The sequence below is a fragment of the Neopelma chrysocephalum genome, unplaced genomic scaffold (assembly GCF_003984885.1).
Source record: "Neopelma chrysocephalum unplaced genomic scaffold, ASM398488v2 Primary Assembly neopelma1_45, whole genome shotgun sequence".
NCBI lineage: Eukaryota > Metazoa > Chordata > Aves > Passeriformes > Pipridae > Neopelma > Neopelma chrysocephalum.
The window spans coordinates 20,844,198-20,870,388 of NW_020897704.1; the positions used below are offsets into that span (position 1 = coordinate 20,844,198).

Below are 26,191 nucleotides of genomic sequence, written 5' to 3' on the forward strand. Positions count from 1 at the left end.
AAAATATATTCACATGCTTTGTACCAGGCACATGGGCACACAACACTAAGCATCCCAAATGAGCAGTTTAACAGGCAGTTAAAAATGCTGACAGTGCAAAGATTAGAACGAGAAATAAACAGTGAGATCAGGGACTGGACTGAATTATTTGACAGCTCTAAGAAATGCTGCCATCTCCAGAAGAGAGACTGATATTACACAAGAGGGGGAAAAAAGTCTTTGAACTAGAGAACAAAAGTAAACCTGAGGGTGTTTTGGTGCAAATAGCAAAATTAGAAATGTAGGTGAACTTCTGTGGTCACCTACTAGCAAGGAGTAACCCTGTGTTTACTGTTCCTCGTGGGAGTAGAAAGCATTGCCTGCTTTCCCACCGAATGGGATGCTGTGATGGGATTGCAAAACACTCTGAGTGGTGTGGTGGAAAAGGCTGAGAGGCCTTTGACTCCCATCTATGGATGAAATAAAATAGATCCAAAGCTTGGATAAGAACCCGGACTGGGCTGAGCTGAGCTGCCTGAAAAGCTGAGACAAGAGGCAGCTGCAGGAATTGAATCACAGAATCATAGAATGGTCTGGGTTGGAAGGGACCTTAAAGAACACTGCATCATGTCAAATCTTTCTCTTGGCCAGGGCTGACCTAATTCAATGGGATGCAGCAGGATTAGGTCACTTAATGTGGAATCTTCTCCCCATGAAGCCATGCTCTAAATTAGAGTAAAGCCACACTGTCGTGCAGCATTAATTATTCTGATATTCAACCTCCTGGAAGCCCTGGGAAGAAGAATTTTCTCTCTTCAGTAAATGGTGTTAAATCATGTATTTGTATGGATGCAAGTGCTTTCAAATGCAAAGAAAACAAAATCTGAAAATCTCCGCAGAAAAGTGCTCTGGAGGGCTCCCAGCTGGTTTGAGGATTTTAAGAGCCAGTTAAAGGATGTACCTTCAAAAGATCAATTTAAATGCTGCCTGCTTTCTACTCATTGTTTATAAAGCTGAAAGCATCTCTGATAGTGACTATTCATTCTCACAGCAGTCAAAAAGCAAACAGAGGGAGGTTGGATTAACTCCATCCCTGCCATGTCCTGGAGAGTGAGGGAGCAGGTGGCTCTGTGGAGAGGAGCTCAGCTCAGCACAGGTGCTGAGGGGCTGATGGGGCAGGGAATTGAGTTCTTGCAGTAATCAAAGCTTTCAGCACCTGGCAGGATTGACTAGACGAGGGAACTGTGTTATTTTTTGCATGTCCCTGTATGTGTGTTGTACAGCGTCATGTTGTGTGGTTCTGCTGCTGTAGGAGCAACACTCCATCCTCCCACAAAAAGGTTTGTCATGTTCCCTGTGCTGCAATGGAGAAGGCTCCTGGAAGATGGTCTGGAAGTAGAGAATGGCTGATATATGGATGTTCTTATCCATATGGATGTGCCAATTAGTTTAAGAAGCGTTGGGTCAACACACGATGGGATTCCTAAGGTTGTCCTGTGCAGGGGCAGGAGTTGGACTTTGATGACCTTATGGGTCTCCTCCAACTCAGGATTTCTATGATTCTATGTTTCTATAACTACCCTTAGAAAATAGTTATCCCTGAATGCAAGAAGTGCCTTTATAGTCCTCCTCGAGCTCTGTGGTTGTAAAAGATGGTCCCAAGCTCTGCTGAGAGACCAGACTTTTTCTGTTCCGCTGTGTGAGTCTGGAACCATGGCCAGAAGTTTGGCTTGAGAATTTGCTGGGGATGCTCCTACAGGTGGTCAGGATGTCACCTGTCACACGTCTGCAAGGGAGAGAGGCAGGGAACTCTTTCCAAGCCTCCTTCAGAGCTTTGTAGGTCCAACCACTGTGGAGTAGCATCCCTGTTTGTTTGGCATCCCAGTCGTGCCATCCCAGCTACCATGTCTGAGAATCATGGAATCATAGAGTGGTTTGGCTTAGAAGGGACCTTTAAAGGTCATCTAATCCAAGCCCTCTAGAATGAGTAGGGGCATTTTCAACTACATAATACCCCCTCTGACCTGCCCCAGGTGCTGACAGACTTCAGAGCCTGGCAGTAGCAGGCAGGAGCCATCAGACAGCTTTCCCAGGACAAGAGGAAGTTTAGGTTGGAGCCTGTCTGCAAACACGTCCCCTGTGCCACTCTGACCCTTTAACCTCTGTTGAGTAACACTGTTGAGTTTTCAGTGGTTTCAAATACGGGTCTTGCCACTTCCCATTTTTAGTGTGTTCTGTGGCTCTGTAGATCTCAGGCTTAGGAAGCTGACTCCAATAACTTGTTGCAGTTTGCCATTCTTGATTACGCCTCCCTACTCATAATGACGCACTTAGGGCTGATCTCAAGCAGTTTTTCTCCATGACCCATTCCAGACAACTGCTCTTTGCAAGAAGCAAGGGGAACATCCAAGCCCCAGAGCAAAAAGCTCTCTCCAACAGTGTTTATGTACCACTCTATAGCACCTGGTAGGCCACAGACTGCAGTACTAATCATGCCTGAGTTTGTAGTCTGCAGCTTTATAGCTTAAGGCAGTTGAGCAACAGAGTTCATATATTTGGATGTAAATTAATCTGAGAGGTGGGCAACCTCTTTTCTTGGATGGCAGAAGGGTCCAGTTTCAAGTTAGAGTCCCTGGTTCAATTAAATAGGCACATCAGATGGTTGCTCAGATGCATGAGCAAACAGAGTATGATTGCTTGTTCTGCTGAATAAACTTTGGGCTTCAAGTTGCACTTAAAGATGTGTGGTAAAGTGTAGCCAAAATTAGTGGACTTTCCAGGGAAACCCAAGGGTTTTCTGCTTCCCAGTCCACTAGAGCTGAATCTGGCCCATTTGAGGACCCATCAGGTTTGTTCTGTCCCAGTGTGACACGTGGCTGCTGGTGTGTTGGTGGCTAAACCTCATCACCTCCCTGTGTACCTTCACAAAAAGCATCTGTCCAAGTATTTTCCTTAAGGGGCTCCTGAGCTCACATTGTTTCCAAGATTTATGCATTTCTCCACTAAATTACCCATCTCCATTTGGCCCTTTTACTTGCTTAAACTGATTTACGTGCACAGCCCTCTACAGATGCAAGATCTTCAAACTGAAAACCTGCACCCATTTGGTTTAGTGATAAAATTTGTATTCTTTCCCCAGGAGGCCAAATCTGGCCTTGTGCTTGTTGGATGACAGGTGGGGTTTCCAATGAGACATCCATTTAAATAAGAGTGCTGTAATTAAAAGGATCTGGCAAAAGAAATTTCACAAATTAGAGCAGACAGCTGTTGTTTGAAAGGAACAAGCACTGTAGTGGTTTAAATAGCCAGCTCTTGGCTGACTGCCAGAGATACTTATATTAGATCTTATGGATAAAAATCTTCAACTGTTAAAAGTATAAGTGAAAAGAACTCTATTTCCCCCCCCTCCCAGAAAAAATGTGATGGGCAATAGGCAACACAGGGAAGGTATTCATAAACTTTATAGCACAGCCTAGAGATGACTGACTTCAGGTGTGTAGAGAACAGAGGGAGGCTTTTGAGAAACAAAAATGCTGCATCCATTTTATTTTATTCCTGCATTTATGCACAAAAGGTGAGATTACAAAAACAGAAGTTTGAACTGAGGGCGTAACTCAGTGCATGGATACTCTTCTTCCAGGGGAAGGTGCCCCTCCTGCTTTGTAGGTACCATTCAGCGTGGAAAGGATCAGTCTCAACCAGCTTCCACCTTCTGCAGGGGTCTGGTGGTGAAGTTTTGGCTGGTGAAGCTGTGAGAGGATCAGTGTCGTGTACATGAGCAACCTGGTCTAGTGAAAGGTGTCCCTGCAGGGTGGTTGGAACTGGGTGGTCTTTGAGGTCTCTTTCAACCCAAACCATTCTGTGGCTGTATGATTCTACATCAAGGATAGAAAAGGAAACCTTGGTGATCAGTTCTGCTCATTATCCAATATTCAATTCCATTATTTTTATGTAGCAGAAGGGCTTTCCACTGCCCTCGTCAAACAGCTGCTGATTGCATTCAATTGGGGACAAAGACTGGACATTCTTCCAGGCTTCTCTGACATGCAGGCACTCAATGGGTATCCAGAAATATGACTAATTCATGAATCTTCCCACCAGTGAGTTACATCTTGCCCTGTTTAATAGAGCAGCTTTCAGGTTTAAAATCAAGCATGTGCTTAAAACAAATTGCTGCATCTGGCCAGTTTCTCTGAGAACTTGAAAAAGTCAGACCCATGTGCCTCCACAGAAGATGTGCAGGAATTCAGGTGGCAACAGCTTGAGATCACTCCACTGGATGGATAATGCTCTGGGATGGGGACCAGAGGAGACCTAGTATTGACTTTTGCCTCTTCTACTAGTCCCTCTAGTCTCATCTGTCCTTCTGTTACACAGGCACTGTAGAGTTGCTCATCCCCTTCTAGTGAGCCTGGAGGTCTGCTGGTAAAAATTAACGGCACCAGCTGGTTGTTAAGTGGATTTGCAATGTTTGCTAATGGTGTTTATACAAATCAGAGCAGAGAGGGTGAGTATGGGCTTAGGAAACAAAGAGGAGAAATGAGGAATCTAAAAAAGAAACTGCTTTCTTTCCAAAACCCTCACAGTAATCTTTTCCTTCCTCTTTTTGAGTGCTTTCCAAGGGGTTTGTTTTTCAGGGTTTTTTTTATACTTTTACTTTGCCCTTTTCCCCACCCTTATTTGTTCTCATTTTGTCTCATTCTCTAGGAAAACCTCTTTTTTGTGATGGAATACCTCAATGGAGGAGACCTTATGTTCCATATCCAGAGTTGCCATAAGTTTGACCTTCCAAGAGCAACGTAAGATATTACTATTATTATTATTATTATTGCCTCTGGGCTTGCAGGTTGCCCACATGAGAGAAGCAAAAGCAGTAGACATCTGGGAACTTGATTTTATTCCCAGTTCTGCTTCTGTCCTGTAGAAGAAACATAGGGCAGATCATTTGACCTCTCTTCACCTTACCCAGCTGCAAAGTGAGGATAACACTTTTGCTGGAAACCGAATCACTCTCTATCCCAGCTATTCCAAACTGAACAAGATAGACATGCAGGTTGTCACCCCTCCTCAGTGAAGGACTTGGAGCAAATCACTTCCTCTCCCTGTCCTCTTTCCCCTCCCACAGAAGGCTTTTGGAGCCCATCCACACAGTTGATTTTAGTCAGATGTGAACTTACTTTACACTCTTGGTCAACCAGGAAGGTTTTTCTGTCTGGAAATGTTACAGATGCTGCTACACCCTCATCAGCTTTGTGTCTACTTACAGTCTTAATCTTTAGCCTGCAACCCAGAAATCTCCTTCTAGCCTGTGACCTGGCTCCTGTATTTTGCACTGTCCTCAGCACAGTCCCACACAGGTTTGTTCAGAGCCGAGAGCTGAGCTGGAGGGAAGCTGTCCCTTAGGCTGCCCTTCTTGATGGATTAGTCCCCTTCCCAGGCTTCAGTCCCTCACTCAGATCAGGGCTTCAGAGGCAGTCCAGCTGTGACCTCACCTCTGGAGGTGTCTCCACTGTATCTAAACGGCCTCAAACCTGCCTCAGATCTTCAGAATCAGAATCACAGAATATCCTGAGTTGGAAGGACCCACAATGATCATCGAGTCCAACTCTTAAGTGAATGGCCCATATGGGGATCAAACCCACAACCTTGGTGTTATTAGCACCATGCTCCAACCAACTGAGCTAATCTCAGGGTTTTGCTTACATATTCCATGGATGAGGATCATGTTAAAACAACCTACAACTGTCTGCTGTGAATTACAGCAGCCCTGGGGTCTCTCTGTTGCAGTCCTTGAGTTCTTGCTCAGCCCATAATCAGAGATCTCAATAATGACATCGTGGACCCAACCTCTGCTCCAGATTTACCACCATCAAAGAAATCCAAGAAATGCATTTTCAGCCGTCTGTGGAACCAAATATCTTGTTCTTTACAGTACTGGGTGACCTGTAGCCAAGCTGCAGGACCTGCTTAAGCTGAGGTTCCCAGTCCAGTGGTCAGAGGTGAAGCTGTTATTTGTTAGAAGTAATGGGATTTTCCCTCTCTCCCTTTAAAGTTCAAGGGGGTGGGAGGAAAGAGACAAAACCTATCAGAAGTACAAAAGGTAAATTTAAACAAAAAATTAATATACCGACAGAGAATTAAAAATTTATTTAGCTTTGATTAAAGCAAATAGAAGAATTAGAATAAATGAAATGTGCTTTTAATCCTTCTGCAAGCAATAGGTATTTTGAAAGTCAACATTGAAACCACTATAGGGATTAATTTTTATTTAATAATTTAATAAAAAAAAACCCCACAGTGTCATTTAAATAAATGTTTGATGATTTTTTTTCAAAACCATTTGAATATTCAGAATTAAGGACCAATGCATTGAAGACTGAGCGAACAGAGCTGTGCCACACTGGAGGGAAATATGATTCTCTGGTTGCATTCCCTTCTGGGAGGGCACTTTCATTCTTCACACTGATGCTACCTCTTTACACCAGGATGTGGTGATGTCCTTTGGGTAAAATGTGTTGAGAACAAAGACCTCAAATTAGAAAAAAACTCCAGAGAAAGGCCACCAAGCTGTGGCTGCCCTATCCCTGGAAGTGTCCAAGGCCAGGTTGGACGGGGCTTGGAGCAACGTGGTCTCGTGGAAGGTGTCCCTACCCATGGCAGGGGGTAGAACTAGATGGTCTTTAAGGTCCCTTCCAAACCATTTTATTGTTCTATGATCACTGTAACTCATTGATTTACTTTAAATATGTAAATAAGGGAGAGGTTCAGACACAGTCTGCCTTTCTTGTTACAGGGATTGTATTTTGAGGGAAGGCAGAGTGGGCAGTAGGAGCTGGTGGTTTTTTTGCTCCACAGCTGATCTGGAGACATTCTTTGGCACTGAAGAAACCATTCCCAGAATCAGTTACTTAGAGAAAAATGCATCTGGCCATGCAGTGTGGCTTCCAAATCCCTGAAGATAAGTAGGCTCCACATCCCTACCATTTCCCAAAGTGGTTTCAGTGGGAATTAGGCTGCTAGCTGTGTGTCACGCTTTTGGGCATCTCACATCATCCATCAGTAAAACACAGTCACCCCAAACCTTCTGGAGACACCCCAAACCTTCTGGGAAGCTAATGAAATTTTGGCTTTTGTGGAGACAAAGTTTCCCTCTTTCTGGGTCCAAATGAAAACGCTTTTGGGAAGAGTCCATTCTAACTTGTGCCTTCTCTCACTCAGGTTTTATGCTGCTGAAATAATTTGTGGGCTCCAGTTCCTCCATTCCAAGGGCATAATATACAGGTAATTTTACTCTGTAATGTAAATAATATGCTAATATGCTAAACCTTTTCTGCTTTCCTTGCAAGCACTAATGGCAACAGAGAGCCTGTTTCTTGGATGTACTTACTGGCATTGCTTTTCTATGCAGACTTCCCTTTTATAGAGTCTGGGCATTTTATTTTGAAGAGATAGTGTTAAAAAGCATTTTTGAGGCATTTTTTCAGAATCCAGTCCTGTTTCAGTTAACATTAAAACAAGGCCTTGGGTGCATTTACAACACAGCACCCAGTATAGGCACCCTGGTTAAGCTTTCAACATAGCAAGGTATATAAGGTCAAGTCAGACATGAGAACTTTGGAATGTCTGCTGTGCTGGTTACCCCGGGGCAGCGGTGACAAGCTCAGCTCAAGTAACAACAGCGGGGAGACAGTGATATATCTTCATTTTGGATTATTAGCAGGTGTACTGTGCACAGTTCCACGGGGACATGGGATTCATCTCACCTACCATCATGAGTCTGAGTTGGCTGTCAAGCTCTTCTTGTAGTAAGCAGAGAGTAGTGGGCATTTTTGGTTTTGTCAAACCTGTGTTAGAGCCTGTATGAGAAGTGCCCATTTCTACCAGAAGTCAGGCCACAGTCTTATTTCCCATGGCCAAAAGAAGGAAGAGAATTTCTGGGGAGCTCTAGTCAAGCTCATCTTCATGGCAAAATTCAGTTACTGCACTGCAGCCTTCTGTAAAAGCAGGAAACAAATAGCTTGTCACAAACAAATAAGAAAACTCACCACAACAATGATGTCTGCTGAACCCAAAATGAGCATATTGCAATGTTTGTCATGTAGTGTGAACATGAGAACAAACACTGGAAGTGAATGGCTTGTTTACAATCCATTCCCCCTTTAAAACACTCTCTTTGATTCTTGTTAGTGCTCACGTGGGAGCCATTTATAGTCTTTATTGACCGGTGATGGTGGTTGCATAAACATGAGATCAATACCAGTGGCATTAATCTAAGATGATCTCTGGGGTCTCAGCAGGTTTCTGGCTCTAATTATTATTCTGGATGACTGAAGGGAAAAATTTTCCAAAGTGCCCACACCACTTTGCCATGTCTGTCGTTTTTGCTCAGTCTTCTCAGAAAAGCTGATTAAAAAAATATCTGCAGGACATGGTGAGTTTATGGCAGGATTGTTAATACCTAAATTTTATTTATAATTCACATTTTTACTTAAAATCACTACACCGATGCTGTGTCAGGATTTAGGACCTGTTTCCTCATGAAAGGAGAGGGATGTTCGGAATTTGGAACCTTGGGAAATGTGAGAAAATTGGGATATCTGGGCAGTGGGGAGCATGGGGATAGGAAGAAATATCTCGTTCCAAGGAGTCAGTGTAATATTGCTTTGGGAATCAACCTTTGAGAGAAAAGGTTTAACGAGTCCTACTCCTTTTTCCTTCTTTCACTGAAGACAATGACAACGAGGTCAGTTGAGAACTCACAGTCATCAGTATCTCTGTCAGAGAGAACTAAGCACTTAGGAAAGTGAACAGAAATCATTTTTGAAACTACATCACTTGCAATGTTGTAAGAATAATGAATCCAGCTGTTCTGTCTCATACACCCACGTTTGGAAACGTTGGCTTAAATTTTAATGAATGAGCCGAAGCATTTTTGGCAGAAACTCCAGTCCCTGGGGCCAATGAGTTTGAGACTCATCAAAATAATGAAAGCAAACTGTAGGTGATGGGTTTTTTGCTTTGCTTCGATCTACCAGATAAATAAAAGCAGTGCTGGCAGCCCGAGATTGATCTCAGTGGTGTAACTAAAATAAGTCATTCCAGCTGGAAATTGTGACAACATGAGTGTCTGCCACTTGGAAGGCAAATGTCTCACTTGTCTCTATATTTCTCTTTGATTGATGACTCCCATTTTGTCTTGGGCCCTATTCTGGCAGCAAGAAACAATTGCCCCATGACAACAATTTAGTGTGTAAACACCTCGACGTCCCCCACCCTGATTAGGACCTGGACAAAACAAGACAAGGAGCTTTGCACAGAAGGAGGCTGAACACTCATCTTCCCTGCAGTTGCAGGCGATCATCTCAGGAGCATCATGCATTAGAAATCACCTTCTTTGAAGGATTCAAAGCCATTTCTGAAAAAAACCCCACACTGTAAAACAGTTGTCATCAGGAGGGTGGCCATACAGCAGCCTCACAGTTAGGACTCTTGCCTGGGATGTGGAAAATCATAGAATCACAGGGTGGTTTGGGTTGGAAGGGACCTTAAAGATCATCTAGTTCCAATCCCCTCACCATGGACAGGGATGCCACCCACTAGATCAGGCCCCACCTGACTTGACCTATTGGCCAAAATGTGTGTAGGCTGTGAATTAGCAGAGGTTGAAAAAGAACAATTATATCCTAAGTTATGAGTACAAGCAAATGTGTCTGGGTGCTTTGGGAGCCCTGAGAAGGAGCAGTGATTATAGCACAAGACAGGATGTGCAGGAATGTGTGTGCTTACAGACCAGCTGACCCAAACTCTACCTACCTCTGACATTAAGTGCAGCATCACTGATCCAAACATCTTCCTGGGTCATTACCTCAATGAAAAGCAAAACTTTTAGGTAAGATATAAAAAATTAAGATAGAAGCCATGCCAGCCTTCCTTTCTTTCTGTCTTTTTCTTTCCTTCTTTGCAAGCTTTTCTCTCCTTTCAGAGTTTGTTCTCATGTGAGGACCTCATTGTTTTCCATCAGTGGTCATGATTCACCAGGTCACTTGCTTTAATTTCCTTCCTATGCATTTCTGTTTTCTTCCTCTCTCTGGACTCTGCTTCCCAGAGTAGCTCAGAGCCTGGAACCTCAGACAACAACCTGGCAGATATGTGTGAAGGGCTTTGTAAACCCCTGGGGTTCAGATGGTGCAGCCCAGCAGTGAAAAGGTGGTGGGTGTTCCACTGATGTCTGGGATTATCCTGACCCTATTCAAGACATGCAGGGCTTGTGTGTCCTTGTCTCTTCCAAGAGCCTGCACTGGGAGGGAGATCTGGCAGCAGCTTCAGAGAGAATATTGAGATTCCCAGTGAAGGAGAAAGTGGGAATTATCTGGTCACTTCTTGCTCCCCTTTTCCAGGCTGTGCTAAGGCAGGAGCACCAATCAGCACAAAGCCCTTCTTAGGTTCTCCATTCTGCATCCTTGAAGGAGGCAGCTTTTAGAAGGTGTCTTGGGTGATGTGATCCCTGGAAGTGTTCAAGGCCAGTCTGGATGGGGCTCGGAGCAACTTGGTCTAGTGTAAGGTGTCCCTGCCCATGGAACAAGATGATCTTTAAGGTCCTTTCCAACTCAAACTAGTCTGTGATTCCATGATTCTGTGTCTTTTCCAGCAAATAAATCAGTGCTGGGACAAGAGAAATTAGGAAAAGAGATCCTTAACTCCAAGAGAGCAACTTTTCATTCATCCCTCAGCCTTCCTTTGTAGGCTAAAATAACTAAAATGACTTGTGTGTCTCTGGAACACTTTAAAGGGGGGGTCTTCCTTCTCTTTCTCTGCAGAGACTTGAAGCTGGACAACGTCCTCCTGGACAACGAGGGGCACATCAAAATTGCTGACTTTGGGATGTGCAAGGAGAACATGTTTGGAGATGCAAAAACAAGCACTTTCTGTGGGACTCCTGACTATATTGCTCCTGAGGTGGGTGTGGACTGCAGGGGGGTCATCAAGCTGCTGTGGGGCAGAGTAACATGTCTTAGGACACGACTGTTGGTCAGTGGTGGAGGCTGCAAAGAGAAAAAACCTGGGTTTGAGCAGTTCCAGGCTAGAAACTGGATTTCGGTTTGACCCAGACTCTATGTTCCTGTCTGGAATTGCATATTTTTGTGGTTACTTCATTTTTTTTGTGCAAATGGGGCTGGGAAACAAGTGGTGCTTTTCTTAACCCAAGAAACAGAATGGTTAATAGAAATTCAGTTTGGGCCATGGCAGGAGAAGCTCCAAGATGTAGGTCCTGCAATTCAAGGACAGAAACAGCATGAGGAATTCTGATTGTGCCCTTTCCCTTACTTCTTTCCATTTTTAACCAGAGAGAAACTTGGGTTGGGCTTTGTTGTTGTTGTTGTTTTGGTTTGGGTTTTTGTTTATTTGTTTGTTTAGTTTGTTTTGGTTTGTGTTGGTTTTGGTTTTTTGTTGTTGTTTTTTAATTTCAGTATTTTGAACTAGATCCCCCCAGAAAGGAGAAAGTACCCTTAACCAGGTGACTTCACACAATAATAGATCTTACTGTGGAGAGGCTTTGACTAATTAGGTGGCAAAATTGGGGCCAAAGAAACATTTTTCAGCTCAGAGAAAAACCTACAAGTCATCCATGTCTGACATTGGTCTGAAATCCATTTATTTGCCTTTCAAGATCCCATTTCGTAATTTTAGTGTTTTCATGATGGATATTGGTACTTTCCAAATAGCTCTCGAAGCCTTTGGTGGTTTTTTTTTCACTCTACTGTAATTCATTAATCCTTTACTGTGCACTCAGGGCTCAGTTCTGGCCTAGGTTACACCACTGCTGAAACTCAAGGGTCTCTTCAAATCAATTGGATTTCTATTGCCTAAGATCAGGTTTAAGTGTGCTCTGCAATCAAGCTGCAATTGGATTTTATTCCACTTCAATATGCTTTTATTTAAGAAAAAAAGAGCTATTTTTCTATCCTAAAAAATAAAAAGAGGGCCAAGTGTTGATCCATTATCTGTGGTTTTGCTTTATAGAAAAGAGAAAAACTAAAATAGCACAGAGTTTTGTTTCTGCACCATCGTTTATTTTAGAGATTCAACGAGTGCATATAAAACATTTTACCTCTGAATTGAAAGCAATTCTAGAGTTTATGGATCATCTCTCCTGCCAGAGGCAGGAGTGCTGGATTCTTTGTCAGTATTTCACTGCAGCTGCTACCACTGTAATTTGTTACAGCCCCAGCACCTTGGCCACAGCCACGTGAATAAGGAGGCTTTGGGTCAGTAGACAAACAATTTTTTTAATTTCAAAAAATATCTGACAAAAAAAAGAAAAGACTTCACCTGAAATGAAATTGCTGGGTTTATTTCTTTTTTTCCCAGATAATTTCCAAGCTAATAAATCTTTTCTTTGATTTTCACGAAACATTTAATTTCAATTTCCAGGCACTTTATCCTTTAGAAGGTAAAACCTTACAAAAATAATGTGTCTTTTCAGAAGGAAAGGTTGGGATAATTTTGTTGTAAATGATCCACAAGAAATATATTAGGGAGTCTTGCTGATTCCTTTTTTGTTTGTTTGTTTTGAGTGAAACTCTTTGTATATGTTACATCATATATTCAGATCTCTTTTTTGTCCTTTTTGCATCCCCTCCTTTGGAGACAGAAGTGTTAGTCATGAGCACTGTACATCAGATTGGGTTTAGACTCCTGACATTAAAGTCCTGCTTTGTTAGATGCCACAGGTACATCAGAGGGGGATATTTCTCACCTAATGTGAGGAAATTCATCTAAAAATGAAGCACTAGATGGCACTTTATAATGTTGTAGAAGGACAAACATCCCAGGAAACAAGGCATCCCTTCCTACCTCAAGTATATAAATCAATTAAATCACCGTTTTCCCTCCACAACCATAGAAAGACTGGATGCATAAATCAATAAGACATAATTTTTAGGTAATAAGATGATAATTTTTAAACTCTCAGCAGTTTCACTTATACTGACCTGGAGAGTTGTTTTCATTGGTATTAAGACATCGCCAGGACTTGTCATTGATACCTATCCCATAGCTACAGTATCAGGCATCCCATTGCAAAGACTAAAGATTGTGCCTTAAAATGAACTTTTCCCCTCTGCAGCTCTAAAATCCTGATAATCCTACACATCGCAGTCATCACATGACCCTTTAGATATCTGCATTGTAAACTTCTATATATGAGCAAGTTTTCTAGGCTTCTTGATAACCAAAGGAGACAAATAGGGGGTTGTATTTTACAGCAGGTAAATATTTATCTATATGTCTAAAATTGGACTAATTCCCTTCCTTGGCTGTAAAAAGAGCTAATGGTTCAGCTCTAGGTATCTCCATAAGAGATATCTAAAGGCAGGTGAGAATAATTTTGCTTGTCCAGAGAGTTTGAGAACTTGGTGGTGGTCCCTGAGACCTGGGGGAGGTTGTGACTCCAGCTGACCCTCCTGGCCCCCACACACTGGATGTAGCCTCCACTTTATAACTGACACAGAAAGGCACAAACAAATGGACTGACTGAGGCCAAATTCTCATTCCTTTCCTTGTAACTCAGTTTGTCTCAAGAGGGCAGACCAGCAACCAATTTCATGTTTTTCCTGGGGAAGATTTTGCTGGGATAGGTTCACACCATTTCAACTGACTGATGATCCTAAAGTACCCTTGCACTGCAGCTTTTGTAATTTAAAATTCAGTTTTTTGTGAGTTGAATCAGTTCCAAAATTATAATGCCTAACCATTTGTCTTCTTGGGCAGCACAAGCCTGATTTGAACCCCTGGGATAACCCGGAAAGCAGGCAAAAAAAAATTAGTTGCCTCACTTTTTATGTTTTGAGATGTCTCTGGTAGCCAAAGATTTTTTCAAGTAACTTAAGAGTTACATGCAACCTTATTTGTAGTGAGAAGGACTGTTTTGGCTCCCAGGTGTGGCTGTGACTTGGAGCTCCTCAAACCACAGCCCCTTCACCTCTGGCAGATGTTCTGGCTCATGCAGGCAGAGGGAAGCACCTCTGCCATCCCACTCAGTGCAAAGCAGCTGTTGGAAAGACATGGTCTGACCGCCCTTCTGAAGCTGAAATACTCATGTCAGACATTTTACTTCAGCCTTTGTCCCTCCTGTTTTTGGGCAGATCCTGCTGGGGCAGAAGTACAACACCTCTGTTGACTGGTGGTCCTTTGGTGTTCTCCTGTATGAGATGCTTATCGGCCAATCCCCTTTCCATGGCCAAGATGAAGAGGAGCTTTTCCAGTCTATCCGTATGGATAACCCCTTCTACCCTCGCTGGCTTGACAAGGATGCAAAGGACATTTTGGTGAAGGTAAGAATAACCACATATGGAATGAAAGTCTTTTTTTGCCAGAATTGTCATCTTTGGTTTGTGCATCTTCAGCTGTTGCACAGAGAAACAAATTCAGCGTGATAGGACCAGAGAGACTCACTGTCTTTTCTGTGGACTCAAACTGCACCTCACCTAAGTCATAAGGCCATTTGTGTGTCCTCTTTCTCTTGAGTTGTGATATGGCTCCTCACATGGTTCCAGATACCAGCAGAGGTCAGTTTTATTGCAGAGCAATCCCTAAGATACGAGGCAGGTTAACTAAGGGTTACAGCAGACTGAGATGTTGCACATCTATTTCTGGGACACACACTGCCATCTTTCTGCACAGTCTACTTGTGCTTCTGTCAGCATTAGAGATAGTGATCATCTTCCTACCAATCAAGAAATTGCCTTGCTTTGGGAAAAAAACCCACATTTTCTCCATTATGGGCTGTTCTCATTGCACTGACGCGATAATTACGTATTCCACCCTGCTTAATGCTTGCGTTATCAGCACAGAATTTAACCTATGGAATCAACATTCTAGCTTTTTGTAAGAGAACCTGAGAGGAGACTGGGAGCAAGAGGGAACATCTGCCAGCATGCCTTTTTCCGGGAAATCAACTGGGAAGCTTTAGAAGAAAGAAGGATAGAGCCTCCTTTCAAACCAAGAGTGGTGAGGATGCATCTTCTTCCAGTTCCATCCATCCCATGTTCTTCTAGACTATGTACTTCTAGTGACTGGGCTGCCTGACCTGATCATCACAACACTGCTCTGTGATGGTTGTAAGCCCAGGTCTGGCATGTCCACACCTGAGAAACCCTAAATTACCCATCACGTTCTCAGTTACCAGAGCAGGGGTCTCGATGTCTCATAACACCTTGCCTTAACCATGTAACTTCACCCCATTCTGCAGGGATTATCTTCTATTGCACTGCAGAAGGGAAAGCAGTTCAGGTAACCAGGTGGTTGGCTAAGTTAGAATAATCCTGACTTTTAATAACTGTCCTATTAAACTATTAAGGTCCTATAAATAGCGATAATATAATTTAATTTTAAAAGAACATCATTCTTTCATTTTACAGTCTTTCACAAGTGTTATTTAATTGATGGGTCCAGTCTGATGTGTTGTAAAGCTCTAACATCCCTGCCTGGCAGAATTCATGGATCACAGGCTCAGTGCTTCCTACATGATATTTATATTTACTAGCTCCTGACTAGATAAGCTGAGCCCATGTGAGCAGCCTGATAGGGCCATTATCGTTGTAATGAAAATCTCAATATTAGTGGTTTGATATCATTTTTTTTTCCTTTTCTTGAAGAAATCTCCAAGTGACTGTAGCAACTTCGACAAGGAATTTCTAAATGAAAAACCTAGACTGTCCTGTGCCGACAGAGCGCTGATTAACAGCATGGACCAAAATATGTTCAGCAACTTCTCCTTTGTGAACCCTAAAATGGAGAAAATATTTTCCTGAGATCTGCCTTACTGAAGGAATTCTCTGTAATGGTTTGAGCAGCACTTTGTCAACTGAAGACTCTGCATCGTTATTTTTATCAAGAACCCTCCAGAAAAACACACCTCAGTGAAAGTTTGTACCATGCCTGGAAGTTTCCAGCTTATTCCAGTCTGTAGCAGATGCCAGCCACTCTTCTTTAATGATAAAGTTTCTTTGTGGTATCTTTTGGTCTCTCTTCTCTCTCTTCCCAATGTTATGGAATTGAGAGCATCTGAAAATGAGGAGCTGCCAAAACCTGTTCCCCACTACTTGTACATGCAGCCAACGGGCTTCTGTGTAAAAAAAAACTAGTATATTTGAGCTTCTGGTGATGTCAGTGCCCATTTCTGCAACTCTCACCTAGACCCACCTTCTTCTGAAGGAAAAGTGGTTTGCTCAAGGCCTGGAGGTACCTGGGAAGACTTCAGGTTGGATGCTTTGGTAACCTCCACGTGTACATGTGCAGAATTGTGCATGTGTGCACAGTTTTGAAGAAGTATTTTGTTCCCTACACACTTTAAAAATACTGTTCACAAGGTGTTAGGATTCGATTTTGCTCTCCTGGGACAAAGAGACTTTGCAGGTGCCCATTCCAATATCCGTACATCTTAATTGGAGGCACTGGAACTAAGGAATCAACCCCAAAGGAGGATCATTGCCATGGGAAGTGCCAAGATCAATACAGAAAACCAGTGGTTTACACTTAGCAGTAGAACAGGAAGGATGGGAAGTTGCAGAATGCCTCAAGAACCACGTTTTAAGCTTTAACTATCCTTGCCAAACTCAGGGCAAAATCTGGACTGGGATTTCTGGGTTTTTATCCTAAAACTGCATGAGAAAAGTGGAAGATGTTTCCTGAAACGTTGTTTAAGCATCGTAAAACTGGGACAGATTTGGGGTATTTTACTTGAGAGGTATTAACCAGTCCCTGCAAAGACTGATTTGCTCTCTGTTGCTCTAAGTGATGCCCCAACTCTTTGGCAACGTGGGCACAGGTCAATGAACTGCACCCAACAGTCAGAGGGCAGGACAGCACATCAGGTGAGGGTGGTCCTTGCCTTCATCTCATGACATTTTGCTGTGTGTTCTATCCCTTTACAGTCTGTGGAAAAGTAGTTGGGTTAAAAAAAGTCTTTCCTGTGATCCTTTTGCCATGGGATCCTTTTAAATAAAGATGCACTTTTTTCTGAAGTTGGAGAGCTGTAGAATTGCCCAGTTACTGCTTGTCACTGAGATACCACTTAAATACTGGGTCAAAATTAAGTCAAAACTTAAAAAGAGGATTCTGTAATAGCTTAGACTTAGGCAGTCACCCAGGTTGGTGTTAGGATCTAGCTGAAGAGCAAACATTTGGAGCTTCATTGCATCAACCCCTCCAGTCCACGGAGAAGAGCAGCTCTAGAAGATGAGTTATCCCAGGTTTGCTTCAGAAGTGCCTTTCTGGCTCTGCTGGACCAGGCTGTCAACTTGGACCTCCCTACAGGATAAATGCACCCTTTCAGGCAGTGACTGCAGGCACCAAATCCTGCAGGAACAAGAGCTGAAGTGCCTGAAGTCAACGAGAAGACCAGAGTGCCCTGGGAAAGTTTCAGTCCAGTGACTCTGGTGAAATCCTTGTTTGTGCTGTATGAAACACAGGGGGAATCTGTGCTCACAGTTTGTGTAGCTGGTCATCGTGTTTAATTAGAATGGTTAACATGAATTTTTTAAACACCAGTGCTGTTTGTACAGTTTAATAGAACGTTGTGTACAATTGAAAAATGGGCAATGAAGTGATTAAATAGGGAGAAAGAACAGAGGTGCTTTGAAAAGCCATTGAAATGGCTCTGTGCTGTCTGGGGAATGTTCCCCAGGGGAATTTCAACCCATAAATACACAGGAGCAGCAAACATTTGAACAACTGCAACTACTGCATAGAGCAGTATCTAAAAGAAAGATTGGGCACTGTGCAAAGGTATCCAAAAAGAGAATAAAATGTTCCTTTTCACTACCAGAAGGTGACAGGTCTGTCAGTGAGGTCTGGTATCTCAAAGAGGTTACAGAGGGGATGTGCAGATGTCGTTACTGTTAGAGGGTGACTCAGGACATCTTCCTTTGACACCTGAATGAGGCTGGATCAGCCAAGTCCTGGGAGGGCCTGACTCTGCCCACATGAGTGTGTCCATGACTCAAGTCCATTCTGATGGAGTCTGGATGGCCTGATCCAGACTAGAGACTGCATTTCTAGGCATTTGAAGGCTGGCAGTATCCCATGCTAAATGGCTGATAGGGATGTTCCCTTTGCAATGGCGCAGCAGTTTGTGCTTGACACCATTGCAGGGACACCCCAAAAGCACAGACTAAAGAAGGAGGGTGCTGAATCACCTCTTCTGGTTAAGTGACTGAAGATCACCAGGTTTTAACAACTCTCTGACCACAGGCAAGGCTTTCTGCACTCCAGCTGTGGCCCTGTATAGCTAAAGCAGCCAAACCTAAGAGTGGCTTGTAAAGGAGCACGTTGAGTAACTGCCAAAGTTAGGCTGACTGTAGGGCTTTTGGTGCAAACCACAAGAAGAAGCACCTGCTTCTCTCTGCAGAGTGTCTTCAGCTTAAAAACCAAACAAACCCACTGAGGGTGGGGGAGGGAGATGGGGAGAGGTGGGTACGAACCACCACGATCGTGCTCGTGCTCGCGGTGGTGCCGCAGCCTGAGCACCCTCCCAGCTGTGCCTGCGGGGTTTGAGAGTGACGTGGGAAGCAGGAAACGCTTTCCTGTGGTGACAGCGATCGAGAGATAACAGTCAGTGAGGGCTGAAAGCCAAACACCCTCACGGAAATGAGCAGGAGCCCAGGTACTCACAGGAGATGCTCCTTTGCCATGGCTGAACTCGGCACCTCCATACCCATCTTGTCTTTTCTTCTCTTCTTTCTTTTTTTTTTTTCCTGTCTCCTCCTCCAGAAAATGTTCATTTTATGGCATGGTAAATAGGCTTGCCAGGTTTGGTTATTCATTTGCTGAAGGCTCAGTCCTGTTCTGGAGCACCATGGGATCACAGCACTGCTGTAGGACCATGGCACCAGCAAACATCAGGGTCTGACCTCCAGCAACACCTGCTTCAGCTCGAGTTTTGGGAGTCCCCACCACCCAACTGCTCCTTCCCCAGTCTTGCTGCCTCACAGAAAACACAGAAGTTTTATCTCTGGTACATCACAGCATGAGCTGGTGAAATACAGGAAATAATTTATTTTTGGCTCTTCTGTGCCTGGTGCTGGTGACAAGGCAGGGGTCCTGAACAGCCCAGTGACTGTACCTGACATGATGGGGTCTGTTCTATTTTTGGTAACAGGAGCCATGGAGTCCTTTATTCTCTACATCACCTCAGTGTTTATATACACAAAGATATAATTGAACAATAAAAGTAAAGTGAAACAAAAAACATCATTGAGTCGTGGAAGATGAAACAAGCACAGAAAAGGAAAGTGAGGAAGAAGAGAGGGATACAGGTTGGTGTAATCTTAAGCAACACTTCCCTTCATTCATTTCAATTAGAACTCCACTGTTTTCCTTCAAAGCCACCAGCACCATCCTAGAGTTTCCTCTGTAGCTGAAGGAGGGGATTTTTGGAGCCTGAGACTAGAACAGATGAATGGCTCTGATCCTGCCTCCTGGGTAGCACAGAGCTGCCACATCTCCCCTAGAAATCCAAGTATTTCTGCCCTGAATTTGGACTCGGGTCCCGATTCAAATATTTTAATTGGGCTGTCTATGGCATAGGGATGCAGTTTAACTGCTCACCTTTAGTCACCCAGACTCACTGAGACACCCTGCGTTGTCCTTTCACTAAATGTGGGTCTCTCCTACAACCTGTGGCTCATCCCACAGCCCTGTTACCCAAAAACACCCCTGATAGCAGTGGATACCTCCCCATGCACAGCAGAATCAAGCATGGTGGTTGAGTTCACCCTCCAGCAGGTACCTGCACTCAACCAGCCAAGTCTTGTAAGAAGAAAACATCAAAAATTAGTTATCAACGTGTTTTCTGTAGTTGCTAAAGGAACTTCATGAAGAAAATCCTCCATCCTTCTGGTACATCCTCAGTGAGGTGGACCAGAGGCCACTGCATTCCCGTTCCCATTGACGAGCATGTTCCCTATCCCATACTAAAGCAGGGATAACCAGAGAGGCACCAAGATCAGTATTTATGGTCTTTTGAGAATTGTCTTTGCTTTCAAGGGGGAAAAGCTTTAAACTAAAAGAGGGAGTGTTCAAATCAGATGTTAGGAAGAATTTTTTTTTACTCAGAGGGTGGTGAGGCCCTGACACAGGTTTGCCCAGAGAAACTGTGGCTGCCTCATCCCTGGAAGTGTTGGGGCCATTGGATGGGGCTTGGAGCAACCTGGTGGGTGACATCCCTGCCCATGGTAGGGGGTTGGAACAAGATGATCTTTAAGGTCCTTTCCATCCCAAACCATTCTGTGATTATATGATTTAATCACAGGAGATACATCGTAGGAGATGCTCAGTTAAGATGAAGCTTAAGGGCACCAGCTCTTTCTCATTTTACATTTTCACTGTTAAATTAAAAACCCCTCTTAACCTCTGTTCCAAGAGGCAACTGGATTCTGCCTGTCTGGGACCCAGCAATCACTCAACCCATGCTGCTCTGCTGCCTAAACAAAAACCTGCCAGTCTACAGCAGCAGGGGAAGTGAATCATTATTTTAATAATCACCTAGAGGAAACATACTGTTTGAGTGGAGAGAAAATAAAAATTAAGTATCACATTTAATTTATAATGTGGCCTTTTATTTTAGAGGAACATAAGCAGAAAATATTCAGACATCAAAGGAAGAATCTCAGCTTTCACTTCTAAATTCTATTTTATTGTTGCTGTTAGCCTCCCAGTAGCAAAGGAAATGAGTTCTCTGGTAATAATTTCCATTTAATTTTCAGCTCCCTTCTGTTGATAGCATTGTGTATAACCTTTTTTCTAACAGTTACTTTAAATGGTGTGTTTTGATATTCCATTCAGCTGGTGGAGAAAGAAAAATCAGTTCTAAAAAAAAAAGCCATTTTATCTCTGCTGTACATGAGCTCAGCAGGATAATGTGATATCTCGGAGAGTATATTTATTTTAAGTTATTGGTATTTTCCAGCAGGGTGAAATTGTTCAAGATATAACCTCTCATTGCCTCCCTCCTTCCCACCCCAAAACTGTCATGGGGCCAAAGCAGTGGAGAAAAGGGACAAAATAGCAACCTTCATTCAAAAGGAACAATAATCCACCCAGCAAATCAACTCAGTTCTGGTCGTACTAAGCAGAATGAAAAGAGTAAAAAAACCTGACAAAGTGGGGAAAATGGAGTGCACAGTTATCATAAGGATAATAAATCCCAGACCAGAGTAGCATTTTGAGATAGTGAGGTAGGAGTAAGCAGTGACACCAGATGACCTTTTTTTGGAAAGATGTTAAAACTTAATAATGTGTTTTACTTCTTCAGGAGATCCAGTGACACTGGCATTCAGATGGAAAGAGGAATACCAGTTGTTTCTTTGTGCTGGGCTGTCTCCACACCAAATCATAGACGTGCTTCTTTTTCTTTGGGTGTACTAAAAAGAAAGGAATAAATAGAAAATCTCCACAAAAGACCACAGCATCTTTTGCTGAAAAACATCCAAAGCAGGGCTTGAACCTTCTGAAATGATGGCTAAACGCCTTAATATTTCAATTAAATGCCTTGTCTGTAAAGCTGCAATGCTTTCACGGACTTATGTGGACTAACCACTGAAAGGAGACAGCTGTATCAGCTCAACCCACTGTTTTTAGCAGCAACAACCACCTTGAAGCACTTCCCCTATTCCAAACAGAGGGTCTCCCGTGGAGCTCTGGGGAACTGTGAGGTGGTTCTTTCTCAGAGCGGGAGTATAAGGGATGATAAGATCTCCTGCACCCAAGGTCTGGCAGAATTTTAAGTCTAGACATAGCTGAGAAGGTAACAAGGAAAATTCAGGATACAGGCAGGGGCAGCAAAGGGCCACTGCAAGAGAAAAGGTGCATTTGTTCTTGGTATAAAGAAATTAAAAGGTCTGAAGTCTGTGGTGTCGCTGTCTGAAATACACATTTCTTCCTTGCCATTAGGGCTCACCAAACACTGGCACTGAACAGTGGTGAAACTGTGATCAAGCTCTTCATATTCAGAAGAAGTAACAAGCACTCAGATGGAGGCAGCTTTCCACCACGTCTTACCACACAGATTTATGCCCATTTACTGCAGGGAATGGGACCCAAATGTCTGCCTATTCATTTGATCAGAGTTTTTGGACTAATCTTGTGCTGCTTTTGCTGCTACAGAGTGACGTTGATCAGAGGAGAACTCTGGACAGTGTTTTTGTTTGGTGTGCCTCTACAGGCAACACAAACCTTGCTTAATGTGGTGAAGATCCTTTTTCTTCAGGGTCTGTAGACCTAAGTTTATGTTAAGTCCCTGGAATCTTATTTTCTATGTTAGCACTGAGACTTATTTCTCTCATCTGACCTTAGCTATAGGGATCATAGAATCACAGGATCATTTAGATTGAAAAAGACCTCAAACATCGTGGAGTCCAGCCATTAACCTGGTCCACCAAGGGTCCAGCTCAACAAGACATGAGGATTGCCCACATGATCAGCAGAGGGAGGTTGATCCCATCCCAAATAGGGATCAACAAACAAGTCAAATGAAACACTCTTTGGATGCCTGTAAGACTAACACCAAGGCTGAGCCCACACTGTGTCTGGGACACACTTGCAGTGCAGGGAACATGAAAATAAGTGCTGTAGAAACCAGATCTGTGATTTATAAATGTACTAGAGTATACAGAGTAGGTGTTTGCGCCTGAACAAGCACAACCTCAGCTCCCTCTACCGTCACTAAGGATTAATTATTACTGTCAGAGAAACTTATAGCACTCTAGCCTGCCCCTGGAGTGCTAAGTATTTCTTTCCTCGATAGCCAGCACCAAAAATGCTGTGAAGTAAACCCAGTTGTGATCTCTGTGCTATCTCTGTCTATGCTGCTGGTGGTAACACCAATAGGTTGAAGATATTACCCTGATCCCTCACTTCCTAGACTTGCCATCACCAAATAAGGAGAAATCAGCCCATCCTGAGGTGACCTCGTCCAAGAAATTCAGTGTTATTATTCCAGGTTTGCACCACTGTAAAACATTTCAGGTGTTTCCTGAGTCCTTGGCAATGGCAGGGCAGCAATGGACTGGGACCTCTTCCCTCTGTATCGCCCACCTGTGCTTCTGCACCCCTTTGCACATGCAGATGTTCATCCTCCTCTCACCTTCCAGCACACAGAGGGGTGATTTCATCTATCCAGAATTATTTCAGAAGTTAATTTGTGCCAATTGTGCACCTGGAAATGCCCAAGTGAAGCCCCTTGGTCTGCTCAAGGGCAAAATCAAAAAAAGTGGTCTCAATAAATTCTTTTGAAATAACGCTCATTCAAGTGGCTTTAATGAGCATCAAAATATTCTTCTTGTCAGTGAAAGAAATCACTTTAATCTACTCTGAGTCATAGCATCTTCCTCCAATGTTCTCAGCAATGTCCTCAATTCAAGTTTAGGACTTGAAACCACAATTCCTGCATGCCTGGCCACCTTTGGACATGGAGATTTAGTTTATATCAGTCTCTTTTGGGCTCTTTTTCTCTCATTCACTCACTGTGTTTAAATTATTCCTTCCTTTTTACTCACTCAGCAGAGAATTGAAATGTGCTGATGTCAGGATCTTGGAACAGATGGGAGAGCAGTATTGATTAGGCAATTGAGAGTAGGACATAAATAGCTTGTTAAAAGTAAATAATAATAGTTTAAATGCTGTGTACAAACCTTTATAAAACCTAGTGAAGCAAATCGAATAATCCTTCCAGAAATCCATCCGAGTTTTTTAACAAGGTGATGAAATTCAAAAGCCTTTTTTGCTTCCTTATGTTAGTGCTGATGTAAGAGCTGATTGAATTAACAGTCTGGAACTGCTAGAGATGAGCCTGCCTTCAGCATCCCAGCCAAATGAGATGTTTGCAGATGATGTGTGAAAGGGAAAAGAGAACTGATGAGGGAGAGAGAGCAGGAGGACAGGAGCTGCAAAGTGCCAGCCTGTTTTGTTCCGAGTGGGGAGGGAAATTTATTTTTCATCATAAATTTGGAGTCTGGGCCCAAACTCACTGCTGTGTGTGACATTCCAATTGGGGTCTAGGGCAGGGCATGGTATGAAGCTATGGATGAAATGTGTCCTTATTGATTTTGGTTCATGTTTGATATGTATAAAGGCCTTCAGAACTGAGAGGGTTGTGAAGTCCATACTCAAAATTCTTCTGTTATTCCATCCATGAACCACACAGTACCCAGCTACTCCCAATGGTGGTGACTCCAAATGGTCGTGGGAAGCATAAAAAATAAACTAAAATTCTAAGGGTAGGCATCAAAGAGGAGATTCGGAGAAATAAAAATAATTTTGAGCTTGGGCTGCTGTCCCTCCTGTAAATGTCATGTTTTGTCTCATTCATGTCTGTCCTGATCAATCAGAATCAGGACAAAATCTGCAGCAGAGATTGAGTCACTCCATGAGAAGTGTTCAAAATTATAATAATAGCTCAAAATGGGGAATGGGATATTTTTTCTGAAAAAAAAAATGGTCTTGCAAATAATTTGTTTGGGAGAAAACAGAATTTTCCTGTGGGCGGATTCCCTGTTATTTTCACAGGAACCTGTTTCAGCTCCAGCTCAACCAAAAACCAAGAGGTGTTTCAGCATCACAGCTGCGTTCACAGACACTCGAGCAGGTGCACCAGGACATGGTGCACCAGGACATGGTGCACCTCTGCACCCACACTGATGGCAGGGCTGTTCCTGTCCCCTGGAATGCTGGAGATCACTCCTCTGGAAGGACATTGCTTCCCTCCAGTGTTCATCACTGCTGCTTGCAGAAGGAAATATGCTGGGATCTTACTGCCTTCTTCTCCTGAGCCCTAATTTCCATCCACAATATAAGGTTGGGCACCGTGGAGTAGCTCCCTGATTTCTTCCCACCCTGGTGCAACGAGCCAGGAGGAAACTCTCTCCTTTGCTCCTGTGACTTCTCCAAAGTTTGGATTGATTTCAGAAAATTTGATTTCAGAAAAATTGAAATACCCTGAACGTATTCTGTTGGGACTATTTCAGCTGAAATTTCTCTACAGATTCAAGGTGCTTTGGGAAAATCTCCATTTAAAGAAAAGGCAAGAGATACTGAAGACTTTACTTTTAAAGGAGATTCACCCTTCCAATGCAGAAGGTTAATTATCTGACTATTATTATTAATTAAATATCTGACTCCAGGACTTTCAGCAGAAGCCACAGCCTAGGAGTATTGGCAGGCTGGAATACAGATGAGTGCAGGGAAGCAAAAATTCTTACAACATTTATAAGCAAAACAATTTAAAAAAATGGATATAACTTTGTATGCAATGAATAACTCACTTGTGGAACTCGCTGCTGAAGGATAATGTGGAGTTTAACAGCACACCAAATGTTTTAATCATTTTTAGCTAAACACTTGTGGAATAGGAAGAAAATATAATGAGAAATCTGATGGCTGGGTCAGCTCAATGGCCCTCATGTGCACAAACATCTCTCTAATCGTGGTGAGAAGTCCTTGTCCAGGGAAAAATTCTGAGAACAAAGGGATCCTCACAACTTTTCCTTCCTTTCAGCTTCAAACTTAAAGAAAAGAAAGAATGGAATAATCAACAGAGAATATGGTTTTGTGACAATGGCAATACAGAAGAGAATTGGATAAAATCCCACTTTCCAGAATTGCCACAGGGTGATCTTAGCAAAGGGCAAGTATTGTCTCTGCACAATTCCTTTCCTATGGAAACAGAGATCACCAGTCTTCCTTAAAATGCAGGTGTGGTAAGTACGGAGCCATAGCACTTTGGAGATCATCTGCTGACATGAAAATGGAAAACACAGACGTTGGATGAAAAGACCAATAAAAGAAAAGTTGTTTGTGTTACTCCTGATTCACGTCAATAAAAAAGAAAATTCCCACGATTAAGAATTTTTCTTGTGAGCAGAAGGTTGCTGTATAACAACACTGAGACATCACACCAACATTAAAGAGAATTGCTGCTATAAACAAGTTATTTGATATATTGAAAATATTTTGTTTGTTTGCCTTAATTATTCACAAACAGGTGGTAGTTATACTAATTTGTTCTCTATTCAAAATAGTCGGTTTAAACATATTTATATCTCTCTGATAGCTTGACAGTAGTGTTCTCATTACTCCTTCCTGGCTATTTGTGAGGCATGCTGGATATTAAATCACACATCAGAGATGATGACTTTGCCACTACAGCATCAGCTGC

General features: G+C 42.9%; 1 protein-coding gene across 4 annotated transcripts in view; it reads left to right on the forward strand.

The window, feature by feature from the left end:
- The window catches only part of PRKCQ (protein kinase C theta), a 58,971-nt gene extending 41,894 nt beyond the window's left edge, over window positions 1-17,077 (forward strand). For all 4 annotated transcript variants that reach the window (XM_027679585.1, XM_027679586.1, XM_027679584.1 and 1 more), the window contains 6 exons: window positions 4,687-4,778; window positions 7,198-7,260; window positions 10,797-10,935; window positions 14,124-14,312; window positions 14,860-14,988; window positions 15,636-17,077. In XM_027679585.1, the coding sequence (XP_027535386.1) occupies window positions 4,687-4,778; window positions 7,198-7,260; window positions 10,797-10,935; window positions 14,124-14,312; window positions 14,860-14,988; window positions 15,636-15,791 (768 nt within the window). In that variant the 3' untranslated portion in view covers window positions 15,792-17,077. The remainder of the gene's footprint in view (window positions 1-4,686; window positions 4,779-7,197; window positions 7,261-10,796; window positions 10,936-14,123; window positions 14,313-14,859; window positions 14,989-15,635) is intronic.
- Window positions 17,078-26,191: the final 9,114 nt, after the last annotated feature.